General features: G+C 28.8%; 1 protein-coding gene across 1 annotated transcript in view; it reads left to right on the forward strand.

The window, feature by feature from the left end:
• LOC107456450 (uncharacterized) overlaps positions 1–18,073 on the forward strand; it is a 50,853-nt gene that overhangs the window by 26,227 nt on the left and 6,553 nt on the right. The window contains exons 10-16 of the mRNA XM_043047026.2: positions 4,667–4,735; positions 6,252–6,356; positions 8,442–8,498; positions 9,877–9,957; positions 11,972–12,124; positions 13,490–13,588; positions 17,771–17,836. Of these exons, the coding sequence (XP_042902960.2) occupies positions 4,667–4,735; positions 6,252–6,356; positions 8,442–8,498; positions 9,877–9,957; positions 11,972–12,124; positions 13,490–13,588; positions 17,771–17,836 (630 nt within the window). The remainder of the gene's footprint in view (positions 1–4,666; positions 4,736–6,251; positions 6,357–8,441; positions 8,499–9,876; positions 9,958–11,971; positions 12,125–13,489; positions 13,589–17,770; positions 17,837–18,073) is intronic.

An 18,073-nucleotide genomic window follows, 5' to 3' on the forward strand; every position in this document is an offset into this window, starting at 1 on the left:
TTTTAATTTATTTTTAAAATATGAAGAAAAAAAACATCGAAAACGCTCTTAAATTCTTATGAATCACAACTAAGGCAGGAGACAATTAATTAAATGTTCAAATAAATAAATACTACTAAAGTGAGAGAACAAGGAAGGTTATAACAGATTCGAATTCCTTTCTGCCGCCACAGGTTTAAAATATAAATCAATTAATAATTTCAAGACATGCGCGTTTCCTACACTGGTTTCCGTTTCTTTCTTGCATTGAGAAAAAAAGTGTGGTCTAAACAACCAGAATATGGTAAACTTTACCATATTTCTAACTTAGTGGGAACACCAAAAATATCTGTAATTTTTACCACTTGGTAATGATTGTTGAAATTAATTATAAAAAATTGTATTATAACATGCGATAAAATTTGGTAACTGTGGTAAAATTGGATAATTTTATCATGATACCTTTTTGCATGGCATACTTTTCTGTTTTGTATTTTTTACTAAATGTGTGGTAAAAAGAACTATAATTTTGGAAAACCGAATTTCTGGTAAACCGTTACCATATGAACGGAAAAATTACCAAATGAATAGTTTAAATTCCATACATTTTGATTTTTATTACGAGAAAAATGGTTATTTATTACCAGAAATCCCATTACCATACAGTACGGTAATTATTTTCTCCAAGTAGTCTAATGCGTAGTTATATATGTATATATAAGCTTAAGCCCACAAATTCTATATTCTTAGTTATCGTCTGAAAGAGTTGCATTTTTACTCAATTTTTTTAAAAAACTTTTTTTCCTGTATTTTAAACCGAATGAGATATCATCGGGGGGCAACTAGTGGCCCGCTTACAGCGCTTTGAAGGTTGGAGACCTTTGCCTAAAGGCATATTATTCTGTTTGTTAGAAATATAACAAAGAATGCCTTTCTGAATTAATGAATTGTAAAAGGTAGGAGAACTAATTTGCTCAGATTTAGAGTTAATTGCTTTATATATTTTTCGTAGCACGCAAGCTTATAACACGTATGAAGAAAACGATATTTTGTTACAGTAAAAAGGATGAAAATAGTAAAAAAAATTGCAATGATAAGTTAGAGCTATGGTGGTTCAAGGGATAAAGCACTCGCCTCTAAATGAGGTGACGTGGGTTCGAATACCAGAGATGGCTGGTCGACACGAATTCCTACGCATCGACGTCACTGCTCACGTAAAATAGCCTCAGTGGTAGACAGATCATGTGACAGGTCAGGCTAACCATGGGAAGTTTTTTTCCATGGAACGTAAATGTGGGTTAGTTCTATCCAAAAGTCTTTCACGAAGGTAAATTTCTCCCTATATTTGATCCAGGAGTTTCCTCGTTTTCTGGATTGGGTTCAAAATTACAAGGCTACAAGGTTGAACATTGATAATCGTAAACACAAAATTGTGTCAGCTGTTGAACGACTTTAAAATGAAATCAAGGTAAGTACTCGTTATTTGAATAAGTTTTAATATACTCGTATATATTTTTATCAAAGAATAACTACCAGATAGTTTTCGTGAGGAATTACGAGAAAGTATTGAAAAACAGAGGATTCATTTCCATCTGCTGTTTATTTCCATTAAATGATTGTTTAACAAATAAAAAAAACGCAGAAATATTAATTTTGTGTTTAAGATTCCTTGATTATTTTCTTGATTATTTGCCTAAAATAATTGAAAGTCGAGCATGAAAGTACACAGGAAATATTAATATCTTTTCTAAGAAAAAAAAATCTTAATAATGACATTTGTCTAAAAATAACATTCGTAAAGCGTGTTAACTTTTATGTTATTGTAATGTATTGATTTATGTAATTTGTGGAAGTGAGTAGGTCATTGAATTGTTTTATTTTATTTTATTGTTTTCCTTATGATCTCCACTGTAAAGATAATAATCTAATAAAGATTATTTCTCTTAAAAATGGGCGTAATTTCTATTGTTCCGCAACAGTAAAATGTTTGATAAACTTTTTATTGGAATAATAAAACTTAGGAATGACATAGTAGAAATTCCAATAGAAATGAACCTTTATAATAGATTGCGTTTGTGCATTACATAGTCGTTTTTTCTTCACGCCTTTATAGTAAGTTCTTAGATAATTGATATAATTTAACACCAACAATATATTTTAAAAAAAAATTATTGTAATAAAATCTTCATATATTGTTTGAATGTAGAGCCCAATAGCACAAAAGTTGGGCACGGCTCTTTATTATCTTAAAAGCATGATATGCTAATAAACTAACGTCCAAATCAGACGCAAAAAAATATAATGAACAAAATTGTTCCTTCTTGAATGAATACACACACACACACACACACACACACACACACACACACACACACACACACACACACACANCATATATATATATATATATATGTGTGTGTAAAATACAAAAAACACGAAGAAAATTAAGAAAAACAATAAGTTTTATTTTTTGCGCATAAGCTGCAAGTAAATAGAATTCATAAAATAAATTCAAAATGTAGAGAAAACAAGGGAAAAATTACAGAACAAAGAAAGAAGGGGAAAAAAATAATAATAATAAAAATAACAGGAAACCGGAAAAAAACAATCCGAAAAAAAGAAAATTTTTTTTTTAAAAAATCCGGAAAATAAAAGATATAATCTTTTCATCAGCTCACACGATTATATCCATAGAAAAGAGTGCTTTCTAATATTGTATCATATAATAATATTGTATGTTGTATGATATATACATGTGGATATACATGAGGATATATAAATGTGGATATAATCGTGTGAGTTGATGAAAAGATTATATCTTTTATTTTACGGATTTTTTAAAAACGTTTTTCCTTTTTTTCGGATTGTTTTTTACTTCCGGTTTCTTGTTATTTTAATTTTTATTACTATTTTTATTTTTTTCCCCATATTTTATTGTTCTGTAATTTTTCCCTTGTTTTCTCTACATTTTGAACTTATTTTATGAGTTCTATTTACTTACAGCTTATGAGCAAAAAATGAAATTTATTGTTATTTTTTTAATTTTCTTCGTGTTTTTTGTATTTATTTATTATGCTATATGTATATATATATATATATATAATAATTTCTTATTTTGATGCATTTTTATGTTATTCTTTATAATAATGATATCATTGAGCCTGATCTTTAGAACTTAACAACTTATTGTTAGAATGAACTGTCATATGCCTGGTCTGACGCCTTTATAACTGAATTTTAAAAAATTACTCCTTTTTTTAAATCGTGATTCAGAATCTTATTTTCGAATTAAGTATTGTTTTGACTCCCCACAGTTCAAGAATATTAAAAAATAAAAGATGTCGTGTTCATTTAGTAATGAAAAATGTTTCCGACTGAGAGTAGAATTTTTTTTTTCCGATTTAGAAAAGTTGTTTATTGCGTAGTGTTAATTTCCATTCCATCCGTAATTGAAAAAATTTACTTTAAAAACATGTTTGCTTGAGTTTTATTTTGAAGGTCGTCTTATTCAAAAACCGACGCATTCTAATATAAAATAAACAGCATGCTTGCTCAGCACTTATGTAATACAGAAAAATTTCATTTTAAAATGAATTCTCCTTTAATCATGTTTATTTAAGACGCCATTTAATTAAATAAGATTAACTTGACTAAAAATAATTATTTTATTTGCCAAAACTTCCTGTTTACCTTCTATAAACTGTAATGTTATGATATAATAAATTTTTACGGCACTAAAAGCTCACTTATTGCAGTTAAACAAGTAGTTTTGATTTAAAAAAAAGAAACTTTAAAATTAAAGACTAGGCATGCACTTATTAATTAACAAATTTATGGTTAGATCTTACATTGTGTCCTACTATGAGAAATCCGACAATTAGATAAAAAGTTAGTAAGATTTTTTTTTTGTGTACTGTACAAATGTTTGCGTAACAAAAATAAGGACCAAAATGTTTGCCAACCAAAAAGAATTTTATAAGACACAATTTTTGCAATGCACGATTTAGACAAAATTTCCAGTTATTTCTGAAATGTTGATCATAATTCTGTTCTAGTAAACAGTAATAGTAAACAAAAGTAAATTCTAGTAATAAAGCACATCCTTTTCTCACAGGGTTTTAAAAAAGAGACAGAAGATTAGAAAATTAAATTATAAAAAAAGGCGGAAGGCAATAACATGCGTTATTTGCTAGAAACCAGAGGACTTTTTTACCCACGAAGTTTTAAAATTAGTTGCAAAACTCGTCAACAGATGTTGCTGCAGATTGAGGAAGCAATTAATGTTTCTAAATCAGCAAAACCGAAGTGGGTTTTGAGGAAAAAAGTGATTGATGCTTATGCAAATATTCCAGTTAAAATGGTTTGATAAACTGCATAAAGCATTGTCTATTCAACATTCTGATTGATCTATTAAGAGGTTTAGTACTAATTCTGAGGTTTTGTTGGGAACAAATTGATTTGTTTTCGATGCAGAACGCAGCAAACCGTGTATTTTTATCGTCATCCATTTTCTTTAATAGGTTTTTTATTCATACCCCGTTGGGTTAATAACAGCAACATAAAACTCTTAAGCCTCACTCGCCAGAAATCACGCTTATTTTCTTCTTCTTCATTTAACATTTAAGTGTGAAATCAAAAAAATATTGATCTATGATTACATGCACATTTTTTATTTTTATTAATGTAGAGAACAAGTCGTGCAAGCATTCATCCAGAGATTGAAGACATCGAAGAGGAGGAAGAATTTCCAAGAAAAGTAAATTTCCAGCTTTGTTTATATAGAGTATATTTATGGCATCATTTGTTTTAATTCTTCACTCTGCAATTGGGCTGTGATTTGACGGTGTTAGGCACCATCATCCATCTTCAGACTGTGTAATTTGCCGCATCTGTACTGTTTTATCAAGTGGGAACCTGAACCATTTTAAATAACGTAAAGTGTTTGTATTGAAAACAAGTTGTGTGGTCAGTCGCATGAAGCGGTAGAACTTAACGGTTCCATAAATTTTTGTCGGGTCTGATCATTAAATAATTTTAAGAGAATAGTGTTTTCTTTCAGGTGCTGCTATTATTTTTTTAAAGCTGATATTCCTAAACTCATTAAAATATCATTTAGAAGATACTTCCACTAATCTCTTTAATTATGTTCTAATATTGGCTAGTGGCTGGGTGGCGCAGTTGGTTTGATTGCTTGCACCGGATACAGAAAATCCTCAGCGGCCATGTCGCATGATTATGCGGCATGTAAAAGATCCCTGAAGTGCCTTATTGGCTCTTGGCATTTCCGGCAAAATTAAATTCCTAGTGCACTTTAGCAACCAAATAGAGTCTCGGTGCTGCCATCTAGTGTGGCAGAAACTAGACGTCCAAATTAACATGGCCAACGGTATCTCACCTATTGTGGTGGTCCTGAAAGAGGGGATACCACTTCTGGAGAACGCACTAGGTCAGCTCATCGGGAAGACTGATTGTGCAGCTCATAGGAAATAAATGTTCTAATATTGAATTTTACCTTAGTACGCACTAGGGATTTTTGACGATGTTTTTTATCTGACAAAGCTTTGCATTCGCCTTTCTATAATACCTCCTCCTTTAAACATTTTCCAAAGCCTAAAAAATTTTGTATGTATAATCTATTTGGTTTACTTAAAAAAACATTTATATTTAATGAATTTCTAAAATTTTAATTATTATCTTCTCTTAAACTGATTAAATATGGGACACGCACAAAGATTGAAGCCTGATTTTTAAAAATATTTTTTTTATCATCACTATGTTTATAAAAACATTGGAATAAAAATGACTATAAAAAGGCAGTGATTATAAACTGACCCCGATAGTCAGAAGAAAACAAATTAATGGGAGTAGTTTTAGTTTGAAGAATGGTTACAACGTTGAGCAGGAATAAAGAAAGAGAGAGAGCTAAGTCTTCACGATTGTGTTTCATCTTTTCTTCCATTCCGTTGTCCGTCCGTGTGAGTTCACTAGAGCTGAAATATCTTTTTTTCATCTCTGCCTAGTGCCACTGTATTTCATTTTAAAGTCATTAATTTTTAATGGTTAAAATCATTAAAAAGCTTAAGAAAAACATACATCGAAATTTAAAAATTGATAAATAAATTGATAAAACAAAATATTAATTAAAATTAGTAAAAATATAGGTATAATATTGTAAATGCAGCTTAATTTATAAACAGAATACTTGTGAATTTAAAGTATTAAATTTCGTAATTGTTTAGCAAGCTTTGTGTTTCATTTATTTATTATCCTAGCGTCAGGGAAAGCCATTCAAGCAGACAGTTTTTAAGAAGACGTTCAGACTTATAAAACCACCTTCAATAGAAGATTTTACTCATGGAACAGTCTTATCATTTGTAGTAAGTCTCTATTTTAGTCACTCTTTTTAGTCTCTATTTAGTCACTATGCATCACTCTTTGAGTACAGTGTAAATAATCTGATTTGTGTATTTAGAAAGTGATGTATGCATATTGATTATTGTTGTATAGTGCGCAAAATAAAAAAGGATCCATCCTGATTAACTTTTTATCTTATGATAGGATCTTATACGTTATCTAATATACTTTCGGGGACTCAATCATGCTAATTAATTAATGCAGACGATATTTTGAAAACGTCATATTTTCAAAATCCGATTTCTCAGGAACAATTCCACCGATTTCACTAAAGTTATGTATTTGGCCATATAAAATCACTTTCTTTTAAAAAAAAATTTTAAAAAATTGTGCACCTTACAATTAAAAATGCTTTCGACTATTATTATACATAATAAAAAATGTAAAAAAAAGTATAATAAAAAATTTAATAAATATTCCGTTCTTCTGACCAACTATTGAGACCATATTTTTCAGATTGCGGTTGCCCCCTATATTTTGAGGGTTAAAAATCCGAATTCATCGAAAAAAAGGCATGTTTATTTAGAGACGAAAAAATTCTTGTATCTGATTTCGTAATATATCCTCTAACATATCTGTAATATGTCGTCTAATTTCGATAATGTATCGTCTGCATAAATTAAATAGAATATTTGAAGTTACCTCCACGAACCGTTGAGATTGAGTCCTAGAACGGGAAGATTCGATTTAGATCGAAAGTTATTCAGGGTGGTTCGTTTTTTAATTTTGCGCACTGAATGTAACTGACCAAATATATATTTTTGGAAAGGCATTACATTAACACAAACACATATAAGAACCAAAAAGAAGATCCTCGAATCGAATAAAAAATCTAATTGGTTTCTTTTTTCTTCTTCTAATTTTAAAACTTTAAAAGTCATGCATGTAAAACAATTTTAAACGATGTAGAAAATTAATTAAAAAAATTGAGTATATAGTTTTTGGGAAATGCTTTCAGAGTTGTTGACTAGATTCAGCTTATTATTAAAAAAATGTTTTTATAATCTACCAGATAGCTAAATGTTTCATTTAAATCTTGGGAAAGGCTTTGTTTCATAATCTATTAGACAGCTAAATGTATATTCTATACCTTGACAAGGTTGCATATTATAAATTTATCATGTAACAAAATGCTTCAGATACATCTTGACAAAGGTTTCGTTTATAATCTACCTAGGTAGCTTAATATTTCACCTAATTTAAGGTATAGGCCCCGTTATATAATCTATTTGGCAGTTGAATGTTTTATCTGAAATATTTTCAACCATCAGAAAATTGTTTCATCGTTTTATAGGCATCATGCGAGCTATGATATACAAAATAACTTATTCACAAAGTTTTTATTTATTGTTTTTCAAGTTAAAAATATACGGACAATGTTTAAGGGCAGTATTCAAAAGTTTGGAGCTTAACATATTTCTAAACTTTTTGATTTGACAACCATTAAGTTAAAATTTCATTCTCACTAAAAAATTTAGAGTGTCTAATAGTGTTTTATAACAAAAATTTAGATAATCCTGTCTAACAGTGATTAACAAAAATTACAGCAAATTTTTTTTATAAATATATGATTAAATGCTTTGGAAAATATAAATATATTAAATATTTAGTGTAAATAACTTAAATATATCAATAGAGTTCAGAATTAACTGTTGTTAACGTAATTGTTCCCATCTTTGTGGCCTAAAATATTTTTAACTGCATTTAGTTGGAAATGTTTAATTGTGTTACAAGATTTAAAAATTTTTATGTGTTGAATATATTTAATTTCAAATATAAAAAAACTGAAAGAAAAATAATTAATGTTTAAAATCCACTATTTTTGATCCCTTGATTTGACATAATTTATTATATAATGATTAATTGCATTTCATAAAAAAATTAAACAACATTATAAAAACATTTTACTAAACCATTTTTTTGAAAAAGAAATTGTGAAAGCAATTTTCAATTAAAAAAACAATAACAATTTAGTCTTCATTTGCATAAAAATAGTCAGTGAAATATTTTTTTACTAGAATTTTTTTTCTTCTTTTTTTCTCTTTCAGCCTGAAGCTGGTAGCAGCAGTAAGATCTACGAGGGAAGATCAACTAGACCGTCTAGAGTAGGTATAAAAAACATTTCAGAAAGCGATATGTTTTCTTTGTCATTATCTATAAAATTATTAAAAATAAATAGTAATTGACTTTAAAATATGCGAAATGCATTAGAGCCGAAATTAAAAATTTGATTTTTAATTTTATCAAAAAAACACTTACACGTTTGTTGTCCCAAAAATGACATACAATCGGAAAATTCCATTTAAAAAACGGGAACCCGGTAATGTAGGGTTTGCTGCTGCGTTCTGTTTAAAAAACTAGAAATTAATTATTATCAAGTTTCAAAACTAGTTACTATGCTTTTAAAAGATGGTGCTACTGATAGAGAAATTATAAAACAATGTTTACTTATGTATTTCAAATAATTCCAATTGAAATATTTGCACTGTCGCCTGTTAATTCGGTTCTTAGATTGAGTCACATTGTTGCTACAAAGAATGATGATTTTGAAAACGATATTATAGTTTTTTTTCTCACTTAAAAGGTTTTTCGGTTGATGAACTTTAACAAAGCTTACAATTCCACCTCCGCCTCCCGTTTTTCTTTAATTGATTTTTCAAACTTTCGGTCATTTTAATGATATCTGGCATAAAGCTTTTAAATTATTGTTCAGATATTAATAAATATTTTTGTTTATTTGCAAATTGAAATGTTAGAATTGACTTAATAGAAATTTACAAATTAATTACATTTCACCTTACAAAGGGCAGTGATTTTCAAACAATCTCCAACGATATTGACACCGCGAATTTATAGAAAGCGTTCAAGAAATTTTTTTTAACACCTCTAATTAATTAAAACAATGTTAAGAATGTTAATAAATAATAAAACTTAATAACATTACATCCAGTCATGTTGAAAATGATTAATTATTGACGTATATTTGGCGTAAAATATTAATAATAAAACAATACATTGTTAGAATTTGACGTAAATCAGAAAAAAAACACTATTTATTTTACAAAAAAAAAAANAAAAAAAAAAAAAAAAAAAAAAAAAAAAAAAAAAAAAAAAAAAAAAAAAAAAATACTATTTTGTAGAAAAATAATAAATTTGTGTTATTGTGCTTCTCTAAGAATTACATACGACTGATACTGAGATTTTTTTAAAAAAAATTTCAATTACTCGTAAACGTGATTGTTTTTACCAATTTTTCTCGTATTTTTCCTCATTTCACAACAAAAATATTTTAATATATTTTTGCAAAACAAAAATATTTGTAACAAAAATATTTTAATATATTTAGCACTTTTATTTTTTCTTGCATTCATAAGATAGCATTATAAATATAGTGAAGTAAGTTTAAAGAAAAAATTGAGGTTATAAATATTCTATTTAAAAGTTTGTGTAATGATGAATCGAAAAATGATGCATCGTTTTCAGATAAAGAAGACTGCAAGTTTTGAAAAGCATATATTAAGAAAAAGTGGAAGTGATCTTAGCGAAAGACGATACGAAGCCAGAGTAATTTTTTTTTCCTTCCAATATAATAAGCTTCAATGAATTTTCTTAAAACTACTAATAACAATGCAATTAAAAATAACTAAAACTCGCAAAAATTTGGCAGCATTTTCATTGTTTATTTAAATGAGCACAAAAAACGACGAGCGTTTTTAACAATATTAGTCATTACTTATAACTTCATAATTCCAATATCTGAAAATAAAGTGCACAAGGCAACAAATTAGTAATTCCGGAGCTTAAACAGTGAGGAGCTTAAACCAGCAAGAACAGGATCCAAATAACAAGAGATGGGACCCAAGGGCAGCTATTAAAGTTATCATTTATTTCAAATAAGCATGCTATTTTATAAAGCTATTTGGTTTTTGTAAAAGATGAGCAAAAGTGGTTAAGTTCGAAAAAAAGACTTACAGCACTTCTCTTATTCCACAATAAAAGATTCTCATTGTGGGGTAGGACAAAGGCAAGGGGGCACCTAGGAGGAAAGAATGTTACAATTGCGTCATCTTTGAATAAAAAAGTTCTAGGTCAATAGTGTTTTTCAATATGTAGCCTCACCTTAAATCTTGTACATTCTTTTTTTTTTCCAATTCATCTGACATAAAAGCATTCTTTCGACTTAGGAAATATGAAAGAATAATTCAAAACTTGATATAATTTTAAATATATTTATGCTAGTTAATAAGTATGGATTTTAAAAAGTTCCTTTTGAAATAAAAATATTCTTTTTCTTGAATCAAAAGTATTTTTACTATAAAGAACTAAAGTTATTACTATAATTAGATATAATAGAACAATAAGGATATAATAGAACAATAAAGATATGATAATACTTTAAGTAGAGAAGTAAGGTAGTTCTCAAATTTATGCAACAATTTCTTTTATCTAAAATCTCATTTGCTTCATTTATAATACAAAAAAAAAATAATAATAATACTAAATTAAAAAAACAACAATCTATTAACGTTTACACGTAATTTTATAAATATTAAACATATCAAATTTTATGCGTGGTTGTCTCATAATGTCAAAACTCTCGATTCATATTTCCTAAAAAGAATATGCTGAAAAGAGCTTTTAAAATTTAAGCAACTTTTAGTCCATTGCTGTTAAAAATAATTTGCAAACCAAATAAGCTTTAATAGGTGTTTTGATACATCTAATTAAAAAATGAAAACGATTCTGAAAAGCTGAGATTTACTCAATCATTATATCAAAAAATGTTAATTTTTTTCTCACTTCAAAATATTATTCAAATTATGATATTTAGAAGCAAAAAATTATTTTAAAAACTTAGATTGTAAATTTCAGCGAAATCTAAGAGTTTTCTTTTATTATATTTTTTACATGAAATTTTAAGCAAAATTTTCTTGGGAGACATTTTCTGAGACGATTAAAATCAATTTGAATAAACAAATTGATGGAAATCGTTTCCTATTATTTAACTGGGAGAATATTATTGAAGGTACCTATCTTATTTTCTGCACGAACTAGATAAAATAAAAATAATATATAGTCAATAAAAAAATGAGATTGATAGAAATCGTTTCCTTATTTAACTGGGAGAATATTATTTGAAGGTATCTATGTTATTTTCTGCGTGAACTAGATAAAATAAAAATAACATAATCAATAAAAAAAGGAAATATTTTATTGACGAAGGAAAGTTTTGAAATTGAAAATTATAATTCTTTTTTGAAAACCTGACATTTAAAGTATCGTTTTCTCAAAACATAGTGTTCTTTTCCTGCCTTTGAAATAGAATTTTTAATTAAATGATTATTTTTAATTTAATATTTTTATTTTATTTATTTTTGTGTTCTAACAATACAAAAATAAATAAAATAAAAACATTTAACGGCAATGGATTGCAAATTGAGCAAAATTTAAAAACAGTTTTTTTTTTAATTATAAATTTCTAACAAAATATATCTGCATAAATAGTTCTCCCTTCAGCAATTTTATTCAAATTGATTGAAATCATTTTCTATCACTAACTGTGGCAACTTCATTGAAGGTATCTAAAAAAGATGGTAGTCCGATGAGAGATCATTCCGCGGATGAATTACTACGAGGTCAAGAACTTAAGCATCAGCAAAGGAAACGACACACTCAAGATGATTACAGAGGAAGCGTATCTACAGATAGTTCTCGAGAAAGACACGGAGAGGCACGTACCCCATTCCGGACACGTACTAGTGTAATAATGCTTAACCCTTCTCTGACAACCATTAAGAATCACATTGTTTTCGCTTGAAGAGGTTTCCCCCTATTTTCGTACGAAGAAATAAACATGACAATATTAAAGAAATATTTGAAAGGAATAAACAATAGATTGGCGTTATTTACTCTAGCAATTTATTCATTTTTTTAACAAACTTCTGGGGGAAAATATAGAAATCAATAATTTTGATATATTTAGAAGATAATTAGTGCTCCGATTGTTCTAACAAATCTATGATTTGACCAGATTCATTGATAAGTTGAGTCAGAGTTAAGTCCCCATTCTTAACCAATCGTCTGCGTGACGTCATTTTGAGGCTATGCATCACTAAAAATTTTGATTATCTGGTTGGAGAATAAGCCATTAAAGTTTTATACTTTATCGATCATAGAGCGTAGTTAACAGTCATAAATATTGCTTACCGATACTAGTGGAACATTTTTTAATAAAATGGTATTGTTGTCAGTATATTTAAAGTAAAAAAAAAAGAAAAAAAAAGGAATTACTGAAATATATACTTTTTTAAAATTACGGAATACTCATGCCACAAAAAGCTACAATTTTCATACATGGGAATTGCCGGCCAGGTGGCCGAGCGGTTAGCGTGCTTGACTGCGAAGACAATGGCTGCGGATTCGAATCCCGCTCTGGGCATGGATGTTTCTTTCTATGTGTTGTCCTCTGTTGTGTGTGATGTGTGAAGGTGGCCCACCCTATGAACGGGTATTTGTGGCAGTGTGGCGTAGATAATGTTGCTCGCCTCCGTGACTTAGGTTCACAGGAGCCCACTGGGTAACGTTAAATGAGCAACACTTCCGGCAAGGTGAAGGACGGAAGTTCAGTACCTGCCGTTAGAGAAGAAAAAAATACATTGGAATTTAAAGTCCATAATATCATAAAATCGAACGGAAAATCAAATGAATAATTTTTGAGCTCTTGATGAGGCAAAGTTGAAAAATATAGTTTCTTGAAAGATGTCATTAAAATCTGAAAATTAGAATACAGAGACACATTAAACAATTTTGTTGTTATGCCTCAACTGTAACCGGTTACTGCAACTTCTTCGAAAGTTCGAAAATTATTAGAATACTTATTTCAAAAAATGCAAAAAGGAAAAATTCTTTGATTGTTTGAAAAGCTCTGTCTGGTAGAATAATAAGGATAATGAATCTGAAGACGGCTATCAACACGGTTTTTCATTTTTAGGAAGATAATTAAGTTCCTGTTTTGCTTAAAACAGTTTTTAAGTGTACTCCAATTTAGTCTGGGAGTTGAAATTTGCTTAATAATAAAAATAAAAAAATATTTCAGGAGAGAAGAGAGCGACATAGATTTCCTCCAGAGGTTCAAAACCGGATTAACGAAATAAGAAATATAACACGAGATGCATCATCGGAAAAAGGCACAAAAGTAAAAAGTTTCTTCACATTCTTTAAATAAATTTTCAAATGATCAATCATTTTTGTGACAATCGGTATACTTGTAAAATAATTTAAAACTAGTTTTATTATTATCTTGTTTTGCATTAAACTTATTATAATATTGATGGTCGCTTTATCAGTAAACGAAGTTCCGGGAAATCTGAAATGGATAAAAAGAGTTTTATTGTAATTTAAGGTTTATTATGCTTTTTACTTATCGTAAATCCTAAACATAAAAAGTCATTGCATAAAATTTTAAGCGTGTTTTTAATTTTCAGTTCTTTTCTTTATCTGAGATATTAATAAAAAATATTAAGTTTTTAATTAAAAGACATCCTTTACTCTATCGAATTGGAATATGCCATTAAGAAGGTTAATGAATAAATTATTTTTAAAAAAAATAATAACAATCGAAATATTAATATTATCTTTCTTTTTAAATACATTAAAAAGATTTTATATACTTAAGCTTTAAAGGAATTTAAAAAGGACGAAAAAAGTCAAGGCAAAATAAAAATGTCCATTATTGTTTAATCCTTTATAATTATAAAATATTTTTAACTGAAATTCTATTGAGTGTTAGCTTTATAATAAAAAAAATATTTAAAGAAGATTATCAAAAAATAAATAGTGTAAACTTTTTACTGATTCTGACAAAACGAAGCAATTTCCTTGATTATTATAAGCTTAAATTTAAGGAATTATGTTTATTTAAAAAATATTATTAAATAATATTTTTTTCTCCGGTACTTATCCGTTTAACGGATGCGTAAAAAAAAACGTAATACTATTATTGACGACAGTGGTGCTTAATTAATGTTGGTAATTGGACCCTAATGCTCGAAAATCGGTGCTGAGGCAATAAGTTTTTAAAAAATGACTTATTTTTTTGATAAAAGAACAGACGTTTAAGGGCTTTAACATTTAATCAACGTTGTCTAAAGTTGATTATCGGAAAATAAATATGAGGCTTAAGGAATGCATAAATATTTTATATATTTTAAGAAAACTAACAAAATTAGAATTAATTATAATTTAGAATTAATTTATAGTGTAGCAAGTTTCAATGCATGCAGATTTTCTGTTTAACTTAGTTCTCTATCATTTAAAAGATAAATCACTATAATGCATCTAAATTTATAGCATTTAACTCCACTGCTACTGTACGGGAAGTTATTTTCTATTTTGAAAGATAATTTGGAAAAATTATGTTAATCGTATTTCGAACAACTAAAATAGGCAGGAAAAGTTTCAAACATGACTTGTTTTCAAAAAGCTCGAGTTTTGAATAATTTCTGTTGGTCAATTTTCAAATTTTTAATTTACAAACTTTCCTTGTTTATTCAAGAGGTAAGTAGGTAGGTTGTTACTTTATTAACTCGAATAGAGCTACACAATGGGCTATTGGCGGCGGTCTGGGGAACAACCCTGAGGATGATCCGAAGACATACCATCACAATTTTGATCCTCTGCAGAGGGGATGGCACTCCTGCTTTGCTAGCCTGTGCACGAAGTCGAGCATTTTACGGTAATACATTTTAATAAAAACTGATACAACGCACCCTCGGTCCCTATGCAGGCTGATCAAAGTGATCACCCACACGCATTCTGACCGTAGCCAGTAACGCTTGACTTCAGTGTTCTACTGGGAACCGTGTATTTACAATCAATCAACTTCTGGACGTTTATTCAAGAAAACAAGATATTGAATGGCTAGTTTTTAAGAAAAACAAATACAGTAGTACCTTTTCCAAGGGAGGTATTACTTCGACTTTCCTGAACAGACGCCTTATCTCTTAATTAAAGTCTTTATTACTCTAATTCAGAGGGTATAAAACTAAAAAAAAAGTATACGTTGCGTATTTACTTATTTTTCTTAGCCACAATTGTCTTATAAGTACTGTGATGCTTTTGCTTAGATTTATCTAACCAACCATTTGATGTCGTGAAGTATTGTAGTTTCAGACATTCCGAAACTTCCTCAGCCTTTTTTTTTTCCCTCAACTACTTACAAGAATATTTCTCGTTATCGCGATGAGTGTAAACTTTTTTTTCTTCTGGATTTTGATTGTGAGAAATTAGTATTTATATTAACATTAAACTTGACTTCGAAAGAAGAAACAAAAACTGCTTTAGCATTGGGGGGGGGGGAAGCAGGGAAAATGTATGCAGGAATTTGAGTCACAATGGTCCATTAGAAAAGTAATTAAGTAATGACACAGGATATGTTCTTTTTTTTTGACAACTGAAATTGGTGTGTTTATTCAAACCAGCATGGATATGAGTAGATAATGCACCCGCATTGACCTTTAAAATTTACTTTTTTTTTCTCAGAAAGTATTTTTTTATTTTATTATTATTATTATTTCGCGATAAAAAAATTTTTTTTAACGAAGGTTTCAAGGTTACGTTTTTGAACCGAAGAAAATATTTTCTTGCGAATTAAGAACATTATTTGTTATTGTCACGCTCATCCTTAGATCAATGAACGCAATATTATTAAAGACAATGCATCGTATATATTTATAATACAACAGCAATTTTGCATTTCAAGTTTCAAGAATAACATTGTTTTAAATACAGATAATTTAATATATATATATATATAAATAGAGCACGAGTGATTAGAATTAAAATAAGAGATACCAGTATGGAATAAGAAATTATATAAGAAATAAAAAGAAATTAATTTGTATCTGATGAAATAGTTATAGTACCCGAGGAAAAATTCGAAGAATGAATCAAAATGTCCCGGATGAAAGAATCTAAAAATGAATCAAAATGAAAATTGTAAAAGAACGAAACGGTAGAGATTGGTAACATCAGCGGGCGCTTTGTTTACCGTTCAAAGTCAGGGCAGTTTCATACAGCAATTTCCAAAAGAAATTTGCAATAATTTTGAATTTGCCAGATGCTTCGGATTTGTTTCTTTTATGTAACAAAAGAAACTTAAATATAGCTTTAACCCCATGGCATATCATTTTAAAATTCTAAACTGTGCGGAACTATTAATTTCTTGATATATAAATGATCTTTGTTGTAAACAACAACTCGCAATGGAATGCTGACAGAGATGCCAACTGCTCCGGACACGCCAAAGTAATTAAAAAAAACGGTTAATAACTACAAACTAAATTTTACAAATATTTGACTATTTTTGCTTGCTTTTTAAAAGGTATAGCATGACATAACTACTATAAAGTGGTGAATTATATAAGCCTACGAATTGTTTAGAAATAGTGGTGGATAAAAATCTACTAAATAGAATTTATTAAACCAAGAATCACAATTCTTAAATTACCACTTTAAAATATTTATTTGCTGTCCGGAGCAAGTTGTCATCTCTGTGTTGAAGACGTCTGAGACACGTCAATTATTGTTTTGACACAAACAAATGACGTCTCCCAGACGTCATCGTATGTCAAGGGACTAATTATACTTTTTTTTAACTAACGTAATTATATTTGCTTTATTCCTGTTCCCTTCCCGCTAGTCCTGCTCACCTTCTTAATTGTTTAGGAGCCTCCTGGAGGAAGCTGTTGTTGTGCAGGAGAAGATTTTCTCAGGAGATGGGGTCTTTTGGACCTGGAGTAGGCTTTCTTGCACCAGGAGGATGAGTAACAACAACATATTTGCTTTCTTAAGCATAACAAGTCCTGTATTTCTATACAAAAAAGAACTATCTCCAGGAGTGGAGTGCGTCTTGAAATACGAAGAAGTGCGGGCCCCTTGATGGGCAGTTACAATTCCAGAAATGTTCGCCATTCATGTCAACATATTCCTCACAGAAAATGCAGTTAAGAGTATCAGCAAGTTCGAAAAAAATTCGATTAAGAAAATAGTATTTCCTTTTTAACTTTAAATAACATTTGTATGTTAAATTTAATACACCCAATATGATAGAGATATGACCACTAAGAAGTCTTACTCTGTTCCTATTATTTTCCTTGAAGCTTTTCACGAATATGACGTGTAGTTAAATGTTCATATTTTTCATATTGTAGCTTTCCTTTTGAATTAGCAAGCCGCCATGGGTTAATTTTAGTATAATTAAATAATTTCTATTTAATATACATATATATTCATTTTTCAAGACTTTTGATCTTCTGCTATTTTTTTTGTTTCACACTGTATGTCTGTAATTAGAATATCTATGTATCTTTCTTTTTAGGGTTGGAAAAAACACGAACATCATCCTTTTGATACAGGGAAATCAGTAACAGAAGGATATGAAAAGGTATGCTAAAAATAAAAAAATGAAAACTAAAAGTTATAGAGCGCAAATGGTTTGACTATTTAATGAAATTAAAAGACAGAATACCTTTTAGTTTTCATAAACAAAACACTTATAACATTTTAAATATTAAAGTAAAGAAATGATATTAATAGCTGAAAAGTTATCTTAAAATTTGTTTTTTAAATATTAGTTAAGATGGAACATAGGTATAGTATTATAAAGATCTCCCCCCCCCCC

Source organism: Parasteatoda tepidariorum, chromosome 6 (genome assembly GCF_043381705.1).
Source record: "Parasteatoda tepidariorum isolate YZ-2023 chromosome 6, CAS_Ptep_4.0, whole genome shotgun sequence".
NCBI lineage: Eukaryota > Metazoa > Arthropoda > Arachnida > Araneae > Theridiidae > Parasteatoda > Parasteatoda tepidariorum.